We start from the raw sequence: 19,426 nt of genomic DNA on the forward strand, positions 1-19,426 counted from the left end.
GCTCAAAGGGAGCTTGAAACCTCCATGATCAGATCCCAGCCCTGGGAAGCCTGACTCCACCCAAATCAAGAGTGATTCCGCCCGGTTTTGAAGAAGTTCAGCCGAAGCCGCTGATGCCCAGAGAGACAGGAGCTTTCATTCCCCTTCTCACTCAACTCGCTGCAGCCCCCCTTGAATCACAGGGAGCACCCAGACGTCACATCACTCACCTGCTCTGCACTCGGAGCACGGGCCAGTGTGGGAATCCCTCCTCTCCAGGGAACACAGACCCCACTCACCCAAATGGCAGCAGCACAGATGGGCCCAGCCCCATTGCGATCAGTGACCAGCCTTAGGGGCCACATGGATTTAGTCCCTCTCAGGACCTGGTCAGTCCCAGCCAGTGCAGTATCTGAGCAGGTCACAGTCTTTACCTGGCCCCACCCTGTGCCCCAGGACAGAACTGTTCTCCCCAGTGCAGATCCAGCACACACCGACTCAGGGGATGTCTCCATTTCAGCTGGGAGGTGGGTCTGCCAGCTGGTGGAGACGTGCCCAGGCCAGCTCTGTTGGAGCCCTGTGCAGGCAGCAGCACAGGCAAGCTGCAATCCCAACTGACCATGTATGCGGGCAGCTGGCCAAGGCAACCCTGCTATTTTTGGGTGGGGGCATAAGCAGGCCAAATGGAGACTGACCCTACATGACTTGCCCAAGGTCACAGTCTAGTGCTGAGCAGGGAATAGGACCCAGGTCTCCCATGGGCCTAGGGTCCGACCATCAGCCTCCCTTCCCTGCACAGCCAGGAGCAGGAAAGGGCTTCACGGTGTCATGGAGCCCTATGGGGGGTTCCAGCAGGGCAGGGGAAGAGACATCAGCAGGCTAACAGCCAGTGTCATGCGCACCCACCATGCACAGCTAGCGTCCAGGCCTCCTGACAGCCAGAGCTCTCCCTCCTACGCTGGGACCAGCCCCCGTTTCACAGCCTCTGGCTCAGCTCAGCAAGGCCCTGCTCCACCTAAGCCTGAGAGCCCAGCTCCACATCACCGATGCGGTGCAGGGCGGGCGAGTCCCCAGGGAGAATGGCTGCACAGGCCCCCGCAGTGGGGAGTTGGATATTTCCCAGCATAGATGAGGAAGGTCTGAAAAGTGTCTTAAAAGATTTTCCTGCTTGGTTTATACATTAGAAATTCAGGACTCATCTGCTGTGCAAGCTTTTGCTGGAGCTCTCTGGATGGCTGGAAAGCCAGCGGGGTTACGACTTTGCAGGTGCCAAGGAGGTGAGAACTTGGCCCCTGAGAGGAAAGAGACAGTGGTCAGACTGTCCAAAGCACTTGAGGGGGGGTGTTAATGGGCATTTAACACAAAGGCCTGAGAAACATTTGGGAGAAAAGTGATCTTTGATCATGCCTTGGCACCTATGCTGCTTTGGTTTCGGGTTCCCAACTCACCACTCTGGGTCCTCGAAGGAAACCTCCAGCAGCAGCACGCAAACTAGACTTCACATACCCAAGATTTCAAAGGGAAAAAAAACAAACCCCTCAAATCACCCCTCTTCCAGGTCTCCTTTCTCCATCAGGAGCAGTAAGCAGCATATGCCAATGTCTCCCCCTGTGAAGGTCAGCGCTAAACACCTGAGTCTTTTTCAGTGCCTGAAGATGCCCAGAAATCCTAGACATGGGTTGCCATGGTGACCCTTGGAGGTCATTATCCCAAAGAGATGCCTAGCGACAGATTGCTGGCTGTTAGTGCCATCGCGCCTCCCACCCCTGTTCTAGTGTATGAATTTGTATGTCACTCATGCAGGGTGCTGTTCCCCATGTACAGCTGGGAGTGGAGGTGCAGCCAGGCTAATGACTAATATAGGGAGTGTCTAATGGAGCAGGCACTAGAACTAGGCCCTATTCCCCTCGTACTCACTCCTTGTAACCCAGGAGTAACCCCTCTGGGCCCGATTCCCCTTGCACTCACCTGGTGTAGCCCTGAAGTGACCACACTGGGCTCAATTCCCCTCATACTTACCTGATGTAACCCAGGAGTAATTCCAGGGTCCAATTACCCTTGCACTTACCCAGTGTAACCCAGGAGTAACCCCACTGGGCCCGATTCTCATTCGTGTAACCCAGGAGTAACCCCACTGGGCCCCACTCCCCTCATACTCACTGGTGTAACTCAGAAGTAACCCCACTGGGCCCGATTCCCCTCACACTCACTGGTGTAACCTAGGAGTAACCCCACTGGGCCCGATTCCCCTCACACTCACTGGTGTAACCCAGGAGTAACCCCACTGGGCCCCACTCCCCTCATACTTACTGGTGTAACCCAGAAGTGACCCCACTGGGCCCAATTCCCCTCATACTTACTGGTGTAACCCAGGAGTAACCCCACTGGGCCCAATTCCCCTCACACTCACTGGTGTAACCCAGGGGTAATCCCACGTAGTAAGATGAGTCTGAATATAAGCCCAGGGTTGGTGTTAGACCTGAGGCTTAGGCAACAATGGTCAAGACTTTGCTCATTTAAAACAAAGCTAAGATGTGAGCAAGAGGCAGGCTGGAACTTAGCACGAACAGGGCTGAGAGTGTAAAACACTAATTGGTAAGAGGCACAGATGTAGAACAGTCATTGGTACTAGGTACCAGCTGTAAAACAGTAATTGGTACTGGGCACAGGCTGAAAGCACATTCCAGAAGGATGGTAACAACAGCTTGTTAAGAAGGATCGTGGTACCCACACTCTCCAAAGATAGCAGGGACATATGACCCAGGTTCAGGAAAGGGTCTAAAGTGACAGCATGATGGACAGAAAGGTTTTGATCCAACCACCAGGTGCAGCGTGAGGGTGGTATCTAAGTAACGCCAGAGGGTGGCAACACGACACATCAGGAATGATGTGTAGCTTGCATGTACCTGTATATAAAGTTGTGCTGCGGGAGCTGTCTTTGTCTGGGCTGGAGGCAGTGGGACCTTCCACTGGCTGAGCTGGTCCATTGTCAGGGGGTACATATGTATAGGGTTCTACAGCCAACTATGACTGTAGTTCATGTGACAATAAACCAGGCTGGGGACCTACAATCCTTATCTGATTATGTGAGTTTTGGGGGCTGCTGGGTTGACTACTTGCACAAAGCCAACACAACACACAGGAAGTGCACACAGCATGCAACTAAACCATTATCATCACTGAGCGAGCAGGACACCTGTCAGGACACCACAACAGTGACTCCTGATTACAATGCACCCAATTCCCCTCACACTCACCCAGTGTAACCCAAGAGTAACCCCTCTGGGCCTGATACCCCTTGCATTCACCCAGTGTAACCCAAGAGTAACCCCTCTGGGCCTGATTCCCCTTGCATTCACCCAGTGTAACCCAAGAGTAACCCCTCTGGGCCTGATTCCCCTTGCATTCACCCAGTGTAACCCAAGAGTAACCCCTCTGGGCCTGATTCCCCTTGCATTCACCCAGTGTAACCCAGGAGTAACCCCTCTGGGCCTGATTCCCCTTGCATTCACCCAGTGTAACCCAAGAGTAACCCCTCTGGGCCTGATTTCCCTTGCATTCACCCAGTGTAACCCAAGAGTAACCCCTCTGGGCCTGATACCCCTTGCATTCACCCAGTGTAACCCAAGAGTAACCCCTCTGGGCCTGATTCCCCTTGCATTCACCCAGTGTAACCCAAGAGTAACCCCTCTGGGCCTGATTCCCCTTGCATTCACCCAGTGTAACCCAGGAGTAACCCCTCTGGGCCTGATTCCCCTTGCATTCACCCAGTGTAACCCAAGAGTAACCCCTCTGGGCCTGATTCCCCTTGCATTCACCCAGTGTAACCCAGGAGTAACCCACTGGGCCTGATTCCCCTTGCATTCACCCAGTGTAACCCAGGAGTAACCCACTGGGCCCGACCCCCCACGCAGTCACCTGGTGTGACTCCCACAGTGCTCACCCCCATGTAAATCAGAAGCGACTCAACTAAGCCGCCTTCCTTGTTAATCTCTGGAGCTCAAGCCCCAATAATCTCGCACCCTTCACCCAGCACGTTCCCAACACTCACGTCAGCGGCTTCTCCAAGCGACTTCCTGATGAGCCAACAATCTCTCCCAGCGTGCAGAAGGCCTGGCCCAGGAAATCCTGGTGGGACAACAGACCCTGATGATTACCCAGATTCCTCATCCTTTCTGGGCTGGGACATCTGCCCACACCCGTCAACACTTAGGCCCCGCTAGCGGCCTTAGCTGGTGCAGAGCAAGCCGCTCAGTTTCCGTTGGGAGGCCTGTCTAGGACAAGGTGCCTGCTGTCTCAAAGGGAGTGTTCCCGGTACAATTCCAGAAGGAGACGGCTGGGGAAATATTGTGCATTCAGCACCTGGGGAAACTGCTTTCTTTGCATGGCAATATTTTTGGGGGGGGGCACTGTGGGTTTTCATGTGGGAGACAGCAAGAAGTTCAAGGTGGGAACACGGGAAGTCCTGCTCCCCAGGATGGGCATGGTACCTCCAGCCCACCATTGCGTGTGACGTTATTGGATTCTGATATGAACATGCAAACCGTTGTTGCAACCACTGTTATATATTTGCACCAAATCTTGTACAAAGGGGGCCAAGTGCAGTGGCTATAGAAAGCTGATCATTTCCTGATTCTGTTTACATTGCTCATATGCAGGGATGATCTTTGCATCTGAAGCTGAGTATTGGCTCTGTACTTGTATTTCGAATGTTTGCATGTGGGAGATTATCAACAGGCTTTGCCCACCTATTGCAAAAGGCAAAAGACTAGCAGCACTGCACTGCCAATGTGCCTCAGCTGGTGCCAATCTGCATCCGAGGAACTTTGCTGTGAACATTCAGACCAGCCTGTAAGCAATGGCAGCTAAGGACAGGTCGTGCCTGGTCAGGTGCCTTGCTAACTCCATTTCACACCGTGAGAACAATGGATTCCCTCCACATGGGCAGGGCTATGAAGAGGACCCGGGGAGTTCCCCCGTCTCAGTGACTGAAGGTCCGTCCTAACAAAGGGTGTGTTCCAGAGACTTATAAAACAGCCGATGAACCTGTCTCTGCTACAAGCCTGCACCAGGAACTTTGTACCTGGGGTTTGTAATTTGACCTTCCTCCCTCTAGAGTCTAGAGCACTGGCCAGGGCGCTCTTCTGGGTAAGCTCTGAGGTATACATTGACCTGGGACTGTGGCTGGGCCTTTGGGAGCAGGAGAACCCGTTTGGAGTTGGTGAGACTGGCTTTCACAACCTCTCATCGGCATAAGGAGCGGTGCTGGTGGTGACACAGGAGAACTGGAGTCTGAGGGAATTGCTTGTGTGGTTTCTGGTTAGCCAGCGTAGCAAACAGAAGTGCTCTTGGTGACTGGCTTGGCCCCTTCTAGAGAAGAACCCCCAGTCTTGGGCTGTAAGTAGCCCCATCGCTAAGCAATTTGCCTTCATTTGACCCTCTCAGCGATGCCCCCGGAAACCCACAATATTACACTAGGGAATCTATGTCACAAAGCTCTGTGGCTGGGATTTTCCATTGATGGTATCAGCATTGGCCCTCAGATCTCAGTGTAAACGTACAGATGAGACGGGCCTGAATCCACACCCACAGGCTTCTAGCTGGGTCTGAACTCTCCCTCTGGCCCCTACTAGCATGATAGGCTCAACCACCCTCCAGCACTAGGTGGGCATGTCTAAGGACGCTGTGCCAGGCAATGGGACAGGTACACAGCTTGCCCTGGGCACCCACTGGGGCCCGGGGCTGGACGAGTGCAGGGCACAGAGGTGGAGAGGCCCCCGTGCGGGGGAGGGAATATGTTCATACTCACATGCTTTGAGAGGTCAGGGCTTTTGGAATCCACATCGTACCTGCAGGGAGACAGGAGAAACCACATGACAATGGCCATAGTGCATCTCGTGTGGCAGGGCCCAGCACTCCTGCCACCACCAGGGCACTGCATGGCCTCCTGCTGGGGGGCAGGGCCTAGGAACCTGGGTCTCCCACGCCCCACGGGAGTGCCCCAGCCTCACGGCTATGGGCAAGTCTGAGGCTCACTCTCCAGGGGGTGGATTAGGAGACACACGGGGCTGCTGCCCCCAAGCACCACTGCTGAGGTGCCACACAGACTGTCACAACAGGCTCTGGCCCCCGCCCAGCGCTGGCCCCTCGGCCCCACTCTCTGACTCCACAGGGGCCAGTTGCCTGCAGAGGGCTGTCAAGGCGGGGAGGGGTTAGCTGGGGCTAGCGCTGTGGCTGGGAGGCACTGGGGCTGAAGTGCTGAAGTGGGGATGGCACAGCGGCTGTGCCCTGGGGGTAGCGCAGATGAGGCCAAAGGAGTGTCGATGGGTTGGATGCCTTCTTGCTGCTCTTCCCCTCCATCCTGGCTCACACGGCACAGTCACTCTCAGGAGCACGGGGTGCCTATCGTTATTGTAGGGTCTCTCACAAGCACCGGTGTGTAACTGCAGGGTCCCTCAGGAGCACATTCTCGCTGGCTAGTCACAGGTCCTGCAGGCCTCGTGTCCCACTGAATCCTGGTGGGATTTACGCACCGGAGCAAAGCCCAGCCAGGCTCTCCAAGGCTGACTTGCTATGGGGGGTCTGTGCCCAAATTGGGTTGCTATTGTCAGGTCTCCCCTGAGCTGCAGCTTTTGCCATTCCCCCCCAGGGGCGTCTGTCCCACCCCAGACTCTGTGGCAGCCCCCGCCTGGACACTCACAGGTCGAAGCGCAGGTTCTGTTTCTCCTCAAAGAAGTAGTCGAGGATGAACTTGCGCACGAAATCGGGGTTCAGGGTGTTGTCGATGACCTCGGTCCTGCCGAACTGCAGGGAGAGAGGGATGCTGGTGAGCAGGGGCACGTGGGGAGCAGAGTCGGGGACCCCAGGTCCAGACTTTGCTGGGCCCCGTGAGGCTAGGCCTGAGACACAGCTGGCAGCTGCCCACCCCTCTAATCTCTCCATGGCCAGGTGAGGGCTCAGGGAAGGGCGGCCCACAGCAGGGCAAGAGGAACCCAGGGAGAGGGCAGATGCCCCTTTGTGTCTCCTGCTGCTACTTTCTGGCTCAGTGGGGCCGGTGCAGACAGCACAAAGCCCAAGTGAGGAGAGCTCAGAGGCTCTGTGATCAAGCCCCCCGGCACAGCAGTCATGCGGCTGCTAACCCTGGAGCACGGAGCCCGGAGCCCGGAGCACGGAGCACGGAGCACGGAGCGGGCTGCACGGCTCTCCCGCGAGCCGGAGCCAATCGACGTCTTCTGGGGACGAGACAAAGCCTGTGACAGGCCTGGGGGCAAGCGCTGCGAGTGCTGGACGGGCTCTGCGTCTGGACCCATTCCAGAGAGAAGCCAGAGCCAGAGCCAGCAGGGGCATGGATGGAAGAGAAAATGACACCGGAGGCAGATCTGGAATTGCCAGAGATGCTGACGCCCCTCACTCCCGACCCACAGCCCCATTATGCCAGCCCTGAGTTCCCCCCACAGCTCCACCAGCGCCCCCCCACACAGCTCCCTGCTCCCCCACACAGTTCCACCAGCGCCCCTCCCCCCACAGCTCCCTGCTCCCCCACACAGCTCCACCAGCGCCCCCCCACACAGCTCCCTGCTCCCCCACACAGCTCCACCAGCGCCCCTCCCCCCACAGCTCCCTGCTCCCCCACACAGCTCCACCAGCGCCCCTCCCTCCCACAGCTCCCTGCTCCCCCACACAGCTCCACCAGCGCCCCCACACACACAGCTCCCTGCTCCCCCACACAGCTCCACCAGCGCCCCTCCCTCCCACACCTCCTGCTCCCCCACACAGCTCCACCAGCGCCCCCCCACACAGCTCCCTGCTCCCCCACACAGCTCCACCAGCGCCCCTCCCCCCACACACAGCTCCCTGCTCCCCCACACAGCTCCACCAGCACCCCCCCCCACACAGCTCCCTGCTCCCCCACACAGCTCCACCAGCGCCCCCACACACACAGCTCCCTGCTCCCCCACACAGTTCCACCAGCGCCCCCCCCACACACAGCTCCCTGCTCCCCCACACAGCTCCACCAGCGCCCCCCCACACACAGCTCCCTGCTCCCCCACACAGCTCCACCAGCGCCCCTCCCTCCCACACCTCCTGCTCCTCCACACAGCTCCACCAGCGCCCCTCCCCCCACACACAGCTCCCTGCTCCCCCACACAGCTCCACCAGCACCCCCCCACACACAGCTCCCTGCTCCCCCACACAGCTCCACCAGCGCCCCCCCACACACAGCTCCCTGCTCCCCCACACAGCTCCACCAGCGCCCCCCCACACACAGCTCCCTGCTCCCCCACACAGCTCCACCAGCGCCCCCACACACACAGCTCCCTGCTCCCCCACACAGCTCCACCAGCGCCCCCCCCCACACACAGCTCCCTACTCCCCCACACAGCTCCACCAGCGCCCCTCCCCAACACACAGCTTCCCACCCGCAGCCCCGTTATACCAGCTCTGAGCTCACCCCCCACACACAGCTCCACCAATGCCCTTCACTGCCCACCCGCAGCCTCCTCCTCTCCTAGTTCGAACTACCGTTACTTCTCGTGGAATGAGGAGTAACGGTAGTTCGAACTAGGCTTCCTAGTTCGAACTACCTAGTTCATGCCGCGTGTAGCCGTGTGGCACAGGGTTCGAACGAGCGGGGATTTAAAAATGGCGGCTCCCCGCTTATGCAAATGAAGCCCGGGAAATTCAAATCCCGGGCTTCATTTGCAAGTGCGGTATGCCTACATTACCCCGCTAGTTCGAACTAGGAGGGTAGTGTAGACATACCCTGAGTTGGATTGGTCCTGCTTTGGGCAGAAGGCTGGACTCGGTGACTCCTGAGATCTCTGCCTGCCCCAGGATTCTAAGATTCTAGAGAACTAATGGCCACCCCGTGGCCATTAGGAGGACAAGGCGACAGGCTAGAAATCCAGAAGGGAATGACCCTGGCCAGAGAGACTGCACAGGGCAGAAACTGGAGGGGCGGGGGGAGTGTTTCCTCCCCTGTTCAGAGTGTGAGGAAAGTAAGAAATCAGCCATCAACTCCCAAGCCAGAGAACGAAAGAGGTAGTGCAGGTCACCCACCGATCAGTGGCAATCTGCCACCCAACGAGAAAGCACCAGGGATTTCCTGTCAGGACCCATTGCTTGCATGAAGCACCATCCTGCACAGCAGCATGGTAACAAATCCACAGCCACCCAGCCCAGCCATAGAAGCCCTTCCCAAAGAGCACAGGCCCTTCTTACTTGGCTTAAAGCACAATCACCCTCTATAGGTTGCAGTATAGGGCTTATGACACACAACAGAGAAGAATTGATTCCACTCACTAGAGGGATATGTGTGTACACGCTCTCCAGATATTTACACTATTTCAACTTTGCCAACACTTGCATCCCTTGTTCCACCAATAACGTGTTGAATTGTGCGGGGGAAATAAATATACGTGTTGCTTGTATACTGTCTCTTCCTCTAGAACTCAGTACAGCCAGGTAAGCCTGTGCCACTGATTAACTTCATCCTAGCGGCTTTTATTCTTTCATTGTGGGCTCATCATGTTCTCTCTATCAGCCAAGGAGCCTCTGTATTATCAGAAATATTTATACTCTGTTGATTGAAGACGATGCCAAACACAATATCCAATTAAGGTTCATTTTCATGGAATTGGAAGCGCTTGCCAGACAATTTGAACTTTATCAGCTGACTCATTCTCCAGAGACGTCTGTTCCACTTTGGGAACAACACAGCTCACTCACTAGTGGCTGCCACAGACATAAGCCAGCAGCAGTGGGACGCTGCTGACCTAGTGCCTGCTTTGCACAACTGCGGTCATGAGTTCAGGTGCTGGTAAAGGGAGGCAGTGAAGTGTAGTGGTTAGGGACAGCCCTAGGAGACAGGAAATGTTGACCTGCTGTGTAACCTGGGCACTGCCCCAGGCTATGCACCAGACTGTATGTGAGGGATACAGCCCACAGGGTGGGGCTGGGCTAGTATGAAGGAGTGCTACAGGCCCGGCACTCAGAGCGGAGACGGACTTGGTTCAGTTCCTTGCAGCCGTTCATTGGATCCCCGATCTCTCGCTGAAATTCAAGGGGCTTCCCTGGTGCGGCACCGTGTGGCTCATAGGGCTCTTGAATCTGTTCCTACAGAGGGTTGGGACAAAGGTAACAGAGGCACTGGAACAAACAATGCCCCACTCCCACGAGGGGGTGAGGCTAAATTAACCCTTGGCAAGTGCGTGGCCATCCTTAGCTGAAGGGTGGAGGTATCCGCAGAGTCTGAGGTGGGGGGAACCCCTCTGCAGAGGACCACACGCTGATGGGCATGGGTAAAGCAGGGGGCTCCTGGCCTTATGACTGCCCAGGGCGGACAGAGCATACACTGCTGAGCTGTTGATGGGTGGGCCCTAGAGATATCCCTTCCCTCTGCAGTGGAGACGTGCGCCAAACATACAGCCCGATGCTCTGCTGGTGTTACACGGACTTTCCCCAACGCAGCTACACCCATTTACCCAGGCTGGGGATCTGGGCCAATGACACCAGTGCAGCTCCAGCAGAGAAAACAAATCTCAGCTGTCTACACTGGCCCTTTTGCGCAAAAGTTTTTCAGAAAAAGACTTTTGCCCGAACGGGAGCAGCACAGTATTTCCGCAAAAGCACTGACAATCTTACAGGCGATCGTCAGTGCTTTTGCGGAAATTCAAGCAGCCAGTGTAGACAGCTGGCAAGTTTTTCCGCAAAAGCAGATGATTTTGGGGAAAAACTTGCCAGTCTAGACACAGCCAATGTGAAACCATTTTGGCAGAACCCAGTGGCTATGTCTAGACTGGCAAGTTTTTCCACAAAAGCAGAAATTTGCCAACTGTCTACACTGGCTGCTTGAATTTCCGCAAGAACACTGACGATCTCATGTAAGAAATCAGTGCTTCTTGTGGAAATACTGTGCTGCTCCCGTTCGGGCAAAAGTCCTTTTGCGCAAAGGGGCCAGTGTAGACAGCTCAGATTTGTTTTGCGCAAAAAAGCCCCGATGGCGAAAATGGCGATTGGGCTTTTTTGCGGAAAAGCGTGTCTAGATTGACCACGGACGCTTTTCTGCAAAAAGTGCTTTTGCGCTAAAGCGTCCGTGCCAATCTAGACGCTCTTTTCCGCAAATGCTTTTAACGGAAAACTTTTCCGTTAAAAGCATTTGCGGAAAATCATGCCAGTCTAGACGTAGCCAGTGAGTGTCCTTTGATCACTTAAGGCATCCTCGCGTGGCCACATTTCACCCGCTGGCCATCAGAACGTCTGGTGTGTTCGACATATTGTCTGTGGGACACCTCCTTAGTGGGGCCCTGGAAACACAGCGGCTGTTGTTACCACTTGGCAGCACTGCCCCATGTCTGTGTGTCTGTTCCCTTTCACTCTCCTGGGAGCCTCCCTGTGCCATCCCTACCCCCATTTCCCTCTAGCAGACAGGCCCCGTGGCCCAGAGGGGTTGCCAATATTTTCACAAAGAAGGAGATTGGTGGGGGTGAGGCAAAGTGCTCAGCCTCCCTTGGGTACCTGCGAGCACCTGGCCGAGAACACAACTCCAGTCACCGATGCTGAGTGGCAGCGGGTGGGGCCCGGGAGTTCTGGATGCTGTTCCTGGCTCTCCCTTGCTCTGCTGCAGAACCCAAGCCCAGAGGCCAGGTCCCTGATCCAGAGCGTTCTGGGTCGCTTGGTAAGCTAGGCACAAGCAAACACTGTGTTTTAACGCTGCCAAATGTAAACATCCCCATCCCGGATCAAAGTCTGCAGCGAGGGGGAGGATGTCCTGGGAAGCAGGGACTCAAACTTGAGGAGGGGGGATGGACAATCAGCTGGACACAAGCTCCCAGAGCAGTGCAGGGACCAAAAAAACCAAATCTTCATGGGGAGCAGAGGGGTTCTTTCCCTCTGCACGTGGCACTGGGACGACGGTGCTGGGATCTGGTGCCCACAATGCAGGAAGGAGGGTGATAAATTGGGGAGGGGTCAGCAAAGAGGCCCAGGAATGATCAAAGGGTTGGGAACCCTGCCTGAGTGAGAGACTCGAAAGCTTCATCTCTTGAGCTAACGAAGAGGAGATTGAGGTCACTATCGGTAAGTTCCTGGCGGGGCTTGTCATTCAAGCAGAGGACGGTTGAACATGATCCAGTGGGTGGGAGCTGAAGCTATGAAAATTCAGACAGATAATAAGGGGCAATTTTTTAAGAGGAAGGGTAATTGGCTGCTGGAAGGATTTCCTTAGGGTCGTGGGAGATTCCCCGCCACAGCAAAGCTGTCAATCAGGGTGGGGTGTATTCCTAAACATTTGCTCAGAGGATTATGGGGGGGCAGCTCTGGACTGTACTATGTAGGGGGTCACCATGGTGCCAGCTGGCGTTGGCAAGTATGTAAGTCTCTCTCTCTGTCTGCCATTCTCCTGCAGCCTGCTCGCTCCTTGGGGCTGGGCTATCCCACCAAGTCAGCAGTGCAACTGGCTACTGGGCAGCACGGTGGGCATTGCAATAGTGCTCGGAGGCCACAGACAGGGCTTAGCTAGAGGAAATTTGCCGACACAGCTAGAATCACATGGGTAAGTCTCCGCCGAAGAAGCACGTCTGCACAGAGTTACACTGGCAAAGCTGTGACCATAAATTTCCCCGTCAACGAGCCCTAAGGCACAATGACCTGAGAGAGGTCGGGGAAGATCCCAGCTAAATGCAAGACCCTTCGATCCAGCATTGGCTTGGCTCCAGTTAATCGTTGTAGGAGACACAATGGGGTGGGGCAGGGAAGCTCCTCCTCCTAGTATGAGTGGAGCAAGACAAACTTTTTCACCTGAAACTTTTGGTCACCAAAAACAGGTCGAGCAAAGCGGGTTGTAAATTTGTCCTGATTCCACCAAATTGTTTCATTTGAAAAAGCAAATCAAGCGACAACACGGTTACACTTTGTGAGTCAGATCAACGCTCATTTCATAATTCTCTGCAATTTTCCTTTCAAAACATCTCAACGCACATGTTCCGCTCCAAACAACTATTTTTCTTACTGCCTGGCTCGTTGAAATGTTCACCCATTTTCATTATCTCAGCCCCCAGCAATTGTTTTTCTACTTTTCAAGGCGGACAGCAACCTGAAAAATCCATTTTTTGCCCAACTCTAATTGTGATCAATTTAGCGTGACATGGGCTTCTGCTCTGCAGGGGCCTTGCACTCAGCGCAAACAAAATGAACTCAGAAAAATCTGTTCTCATCATTGTTTAGAAATCCCAAAGGTTATTCTTGCTCTCTCATCAAAGTACCCCCTTCTTACGCACTCCAGCATGGCAGCAATTAACCAGAAGCATCATTGCACCAGTGATGGGAAGCCTGTGAAACAAACAACCATACTGACAGTAGCTGCCTTTGCTTTCTGAGGTACAATTTCTTGGACCAGATTCTCAGCTGCTGTAAAATCCAGGTACCTCTGCTGGAGTCAATGAACCTAGGCCAGTTGCTCCCAGGTGAGGATCTGGACCAATGTACATGGGCCCTGGGCTGAAGTTGCTTTGTAAAGATACCAGACAGCACGAGAACGAGTATGGCGTATAAACAAACAGATGGGTGAGTGGATGGCTGGGAGGGTACATCCAGGAAGGGATGGATGGTTGGATGGAGGTACGGTGGAGAGATGGAGGATATGTCCAGGAAGGGAAGGATGGAGAGATGGATGGGTGTGGGGGATGGCGGAGAGATGGACGGCTGGGAGAGTGCATATAGGAAGAGATGGATGGGTGCATCAGACTCATAGAATACTGGAACTGGAATCTCCCACCCACAAACCCTAATTAGCCAGGGGGGAGGGGAATGCATGAAATCTAGAGAGAACCACCAGCTGTTTTGAACCCTCTAGGTGCCATGCGCTCTTGGTGGCAGGAGGAGACTTCACATGCCCGCCCTGCCCCCGGGCCAATCAGGACCTGGAGGTGGGGCAGCACATGAAGTCTTTACCCCCTGTTCTGCCTGGGGCATGTGACATCTAGAGAAAACTGCCAGCTGTTCTGAACAGCTCTCAGTTCCCTCTGGTGCTGCACTCCCCTGGAGGGGGAAGGAGACTTCACACTCCCTCCAGCCCCAGGTCTCGATTGGTCTGGGGGCAGGGCAGCCGCAGGCTAAGGAATTCGGGTGCAGGAGAGCCTGTGAGATCGGGGAGGGAGTTTGAGTGAGGGAGGCAGTTGTGACCTGGGGCACAGGATTGGGGTGAAGGGGATTACAGTGCAGGGACTGGGGTTGTGACCTAGAGCAGGAGGGGGCAGCGACCTAGGGCAGGGTACTGGGGTGCAGGAGGTTTGGGTTGCGACCTAGGTCAGGAGCAGATTGTGATCTGGGGCAGGGGATTGGGGGGCAGGTCTGGGAGGGGGTATGGGCTCAGGAGGGGGCAGAGGGTTTGGGTTATGTGGGGTAGCAGGACAGAAGTGGGGAAGGCAGAACTGTGAGCAGGGAGGAGGAAGGGGCTGAGGTGCCAGAGGCAGGATCTGGCTGGGAGACTTACCAGTGAGACTCCTGGCCAGCAGCCCAGCACATTTCTCAGGAGCCGCCCCTGCCCCCGCCCCCGCCCCCGCACAGGCTGCAGGGGCCATGTGCTCTGTGAATAAGAGCCTGAGGGGAAGAGAGAGGGATGCTTCGCACACTGCCTGGTCTTCAAACTAGCAGCTCCCATTGGCCAAAAACCAGCCAATGGGATTGTGCTGGGGGCGGGAGCAGCACGTGAAGCACCCCTCCCCACCCCCGCTGCTCATAGTTTGTGGAACACAAAGAGCCCAGCAGCTGCTTTTCCAAGTGGTGTGTGGGGGCAGGGCAAGCAGGGGAGTCTGCTAGAGGCTCCCTGCTACATCCGTGGCTTGGCAGGACGGAGCCAGTCCTCAGGTGTTTTCCCAGCCTGAACTAGATCATCCCTGACAGCTGTCTGTCCAACCTGCTCTTAACTATCTCCAATGATGGAGATTCCACAACCTCCCTAGGCAACTTATTCCAGTGTTTAACTACTCTGACAGTTAGGAATTTTTTCCTGATGTCCAACCTAAACCTCCCTTGTTGCAGTTAAGCCCATTGCTTCTTGTCCTATCCTCAGAGTCCAAGGAGAACTTTTCTCCCTCCTCCTTATAACACCCTTTTAGGTACTTGAAAGCTCTTATGTCCCCTCTCAGTCTTCTCTCTTCCAAACTAAACAAGCCCAATTTTATTAGTCTTCCCTGATAGCTCATTTTTTCTAGACCTTTAATCATTTTTGTTATTCTTCTCCGGACCCTCTCCAATTTTTCCACATCTTCCTTGAAATGAGGTGCCCAGAAATGGACACAATATTTCAATTGAGGCCTAATCAGCGCAGACTGGAATGGTAGGGATGTTAAAAAATGTGTATTTGTGTAACCGCTAAAGTGTTTAGTGGTTACACGTTTACACACAGTGAGGGCAGGCAGCTCTGTGGGAGCCAGTACGCGCAGGGAGCCAGCTTTCAAGCTGGATCCCCATGGAGGCAGAAAGGTGAGGGTACGTGCAACTGCTAAGGTTAACCGATAAGCCTGGACTTATCAGTTAATTGTGTAAACAAATACACGCTATAGAGCAGAAGAATGACTTCTTGTGTCTTTCTCACAACACTCCTGTTAATGTAGCCCAGAATCATATTTGCTTTTTTTGCAACAGTGTCACACTGTTGACTCATTTAGCTTGTGATCGGCTATGACCCCTAGATCCCTTTCTGCAGGACTTCTTCCTAGACAATCACTTCCCATTCTGTATGTGTGAAACTGATTGTTCCTTCCTAAATGCAGTACTTTGCATTTGCCCTTATTCAGCTTCATCCTATTTACCACTCCAGTTTGTCCAGATCATTTTGAATTATGACACAGTCCTCCAAAGCTCTTGCAACCCCTCCCAGCTTGGTATCATCTGCACACTTTATAAGCGTCCTCGCTACATCATTATTTACATTATTGATGAAGATATTGAACAGAACCGGTCCCAAAACTGACCCCTACAGAATCCCACTTGTTATGCCCTTCAAGCATGACTGTGAACCACTGACAACTGCTTTCTGAGAATGCTTATACTGCAGAAAGGTATCAAAGGGTCATGCACTCACCTTGTATTATCCCCATCTACGTTGTATTTCCCTAGTTTATTGATGAAAAGTAATGTGAGATCATATCAAATGCTTTACTTAAGTCTAGGTATACCACATCTACTGCTTCCCCCTTATCTACAAAGCTTGTTATCCTATCAAAGAAAGCTAGCCAATTGGTTCAATACGATTTGTTCTTTACAAATCCATGCTGACTGTTACCTATCACCTTATTAGCTAGCTAGATTGTCAGACCCAATGGGTAGTGATCAATGGCTCGATGTTCGGTTGGTGGTTGGTTTCAAGTGGAATGCCCCAAAGATCAGCTCTAGGGCTGGTTTTGTCCAACATCTTTATTAATGACTTGGATGAGGGGATGGATTGCTCCTTCAGCAAGTTCCCAGATGACACTAAGCAAGCGGGAGAGAGAGATACATTTGCTGGCAGGGACAGGGTCCAGTGTGACCTAGACAAATTAGAGGTTTGGGTCAAAAGAAATCTGATGAGGTTCAACAAGGACAAGTGCAGAGTCCTGCACCTAGGATGGAAGAATCCCAAACATTGTTACAGGCTGGGAACCAACTGGCTAAGTAGCAGTTCTGCAGAAAAGGACCTGGGGGTTACAGTGGATGAGGAGCTGGATATGAGTCAACAGTGTGTCCTTGTAGCCAAGAAGGCTGATGGCATATTAGGGTGCATTAGGAGGAGCATTGCCAGCAGATCTAGAGAAGTGATTATTCCCCTTTATTCGGCACTGGTGATGCCACATCTGGAGTACAGCATCCAGTTCTGGGCCCCCCACGACAAAAAGGATGTGGATGCATTGGAGAGGGTCCAGCTGAGGGCAACCAAAATAATTAGGGGGCTGGAGCACATGACCTACAAGGAGAGAATCAGGGATTTGGGCTTATTTAGTCTGCAAAAGAGAAGAGTGAGGGGGGATTTGATAGCAGCCTTCAACTTCCCAAAGAGAGGTTCTAAAGAGGATGGAGAGAGGCTGTTCTCAGAAGTGACAGATGGCAAAATGAGGAACCATGGTCTCAAGTTACAGTAGGGGAGGTCTAGGTTGGATATCAGGTAAAACTATTTCCCTAGGAGGGTGAGGAAGCACTGGGATGGGTTCCCTAGGGAGGTGGTGGACTCTCCATCTCTAGAAGTTTTTTAGTTCTGGCTTGACAAAGCCCTGGCTGGGATGACTGAGTTGGGGTTGGTCCTGCTTTGGGCAGGAGGCTGGACTCAATGACTCTTGAGATCTCTTCCAGCCCTAGAATTTTAGGATTCTATGAGTGTAACAGGGTAGATAGGTCTAATTAGGTTCATGTCACAACCCAGCCCCCAAACGACTATACATGCGACTCTTCGGTGTTATCTGTAACAGGGGGATCTGTGAAGGGGAGGTGTATAACTCTGAACGGTTGCCTGTGTGTAACCTAATGTGTTCCAACACTGCCACCTTTTAAGTGAATGCTGTTCCTGTGGGCTCAGAAGAGGGTGGCCCCATTTTGGTGTCAAGACTGGCTATGGAAGTGGCACTGGGAAATTCAGAGAGAGTATAAAAGTCAATGGTAAAAGTTACACTGGGCAAATTAAAGCCTCTGACATCACCCTTATTAAAGCAGATCTCGTCAAAGAGGGAGATTACTTGTCAGATCAGAGTGTGACTATTATAATCCTCTGCCGTGAGTGGGCCTCGATCCACCTAGCGAGCAATGGTGCTAAACAGGAAGTTATAGCTGTGGCACAGAGGTTATTGCCTAAGGGTCTTTTGAATGGGGAGGACACTAAAGCTTTGTTCAGTCAAATTAGTGTCAGGAACCAGGCACAGGAAAGGAATGATCCTAAGCCTGTGTCTGTTAAGGGCAGTAATTTGGCAATGGAGGGTTTCTCTAGATGTTTGTCTGGGGAAGAGAGCTCTCTGTGCACAAACGCAGAACATTTATGAAAGAAGTTTCTTAATGACTGTTTAATGTCTCAGAAGTGAATCTGGAATTACGTCAAGCACTAATAAGGAAAATGTTTCTCTAGAGCAGATTAAAGATGATGGTCAGGTTGAAACTTATTTCCTAGTTGAGAAAAGAGTAAAGTTTGTGAGGGTGAGGGATTGTGGGCAAGTGAAGTCTTTCAAAGTGAACTTGAACAAGGTAAAAATGATTCGTTTGAAGTAGCTCAGTGTGCAATTTATCTGCTGGGCTAAGCAATTTGTCCATGGAGGAAAATGCCTCAATTTCCAGGAGTGTCTCTGATATTGGCCATGGGTGCTGGAACAAAGGAGAGGATGTCTTACCCATTACCAAGATAGCTTCCCCAATTATCACCTCTATACCATTAGCTCACAAACATCCCACTCTCCCTACCTCTAATATCATCAATTCACAGACACTTACCTTCCTTCCTCCTCCTCCCGCCCCCGCGGCATCCCCCTCCTGTTCTGAAATGTGATTTGTCCTTTTCATATGTGTTCATTTTTTTTTAATTGTATCCTTTGGTATATATGGTTGTGACTATTTTCTTCCACTATTTGATCTGAGGAAGTGGGTCTGGCCCACGAAAGCTCATCACCTAATAAACCATCTTCTTAGTCTTTAAAGTGCTACATTGTCCTGCATTTTGCTTCAGCTACCCCAGACTAACACGGCTACATTTCTATCTCCAATTGTTTGACTGTGTTAAACTGCAGCAGCAGGCATGTGGCAGAAAAGTTTCTTTCCAGTTCTTTGTCTGTGGAGCAGGCAGACGATGCTTCTCAGCCCATGATGGTTGAGGACAACACATCTGTCTCAGAGGTGGTTCTGGATACAACTCAAGCCTAGGAAGAGAATGGTCACTAAGTGGATGACACTAAGCTGGGGGGAGAGGTAGATACGCTGGAGGGCAGGGATAGGGTCCAGAGTGACTTAGACAAATTGGAGGATTGGGCCACAAGAAATCTGATGAAGTTCAACAAGGACAAGTGCAGAGTCCTGCCCTTGGGACAGAAGAATCCCGAGCATTGGTACAGGCTGGGGGCCGACTGGCTAAGTAGCAGAAAAGGACCTGGGGATTAAAATGAATGAGAAGCTGGACATGAGTCAACAGTGTGCCCTTGTAGCCAAGAAGGCTAATGGCATATTAGATTGCATTAAGAGGAGCATTGCCAGCAGATCCAGAGATGTCATTATTCCTCTTTATTCGGCTCTGGTGAGGCCACATCTGGAGTATTGTGTCCAGTTCTGGGTCCCCCACTACAAAAAGGATGTGGACGCATTGGAGAGGATCCAGCGGAGGGCGACCAAAATGATTAGGGGGCTGGAGCTTATGACCTACAAGGAGAGGCTGAGGGACTTGGGTCTGTTTAGTCTGCAGAAACGAAGAGTGAGGGGGGATTTGAGAGCAGCCTGCAACTTC

At 53.1% G+C, this 19,426-nt stretch overlaps 1 protein-coding gene across 1 annotated transcript in view; it reads right to left on the reverse strand.

The window, feature by feature from the left end:
* CPNE5 (copine 5) overlaps positions 1–19,426 on the reverse strand; it is a 181,423-nt gene that overhangs the window by 115,407 nt on the left and 46,590 nt on the right. Inside the window, exons 4-6 of the mRNA XM_075910080.2 lie at positions 6,680–6,783; positions 5,789–5,828; positions 4,031–4,107 (exon numbers count right to left, since the gene is read on the reverse strand). Of these exons, the coding sequence (XP_075766195.1) occupies positions 4,031–4,107; positions 5,789–5,828; positions 6,680–6,783 (221 nt within the window). The remainder of the gene's footprint in view (positions 1–4,030; positions 4,108–5,788; positions 5,829–6,679; positions 6,784–19,426) is intronic.

Source organism: Pelodiscus sinensis, chromosome 27 (assembly GCF_052426305.1).
Source record: "Pelodiscus sinensis isolate ZL-2025 chromosome 27, ASM5242630v1, whole genome shotgun sequence".
In the NCBI taxonomy this organism is placed as follows: domain Eukaryota; kingdom Metazoa; phylum Chordata; order Testudines; family Trionychidae; genus Pelodiscus; species Pelodiscus sinensis.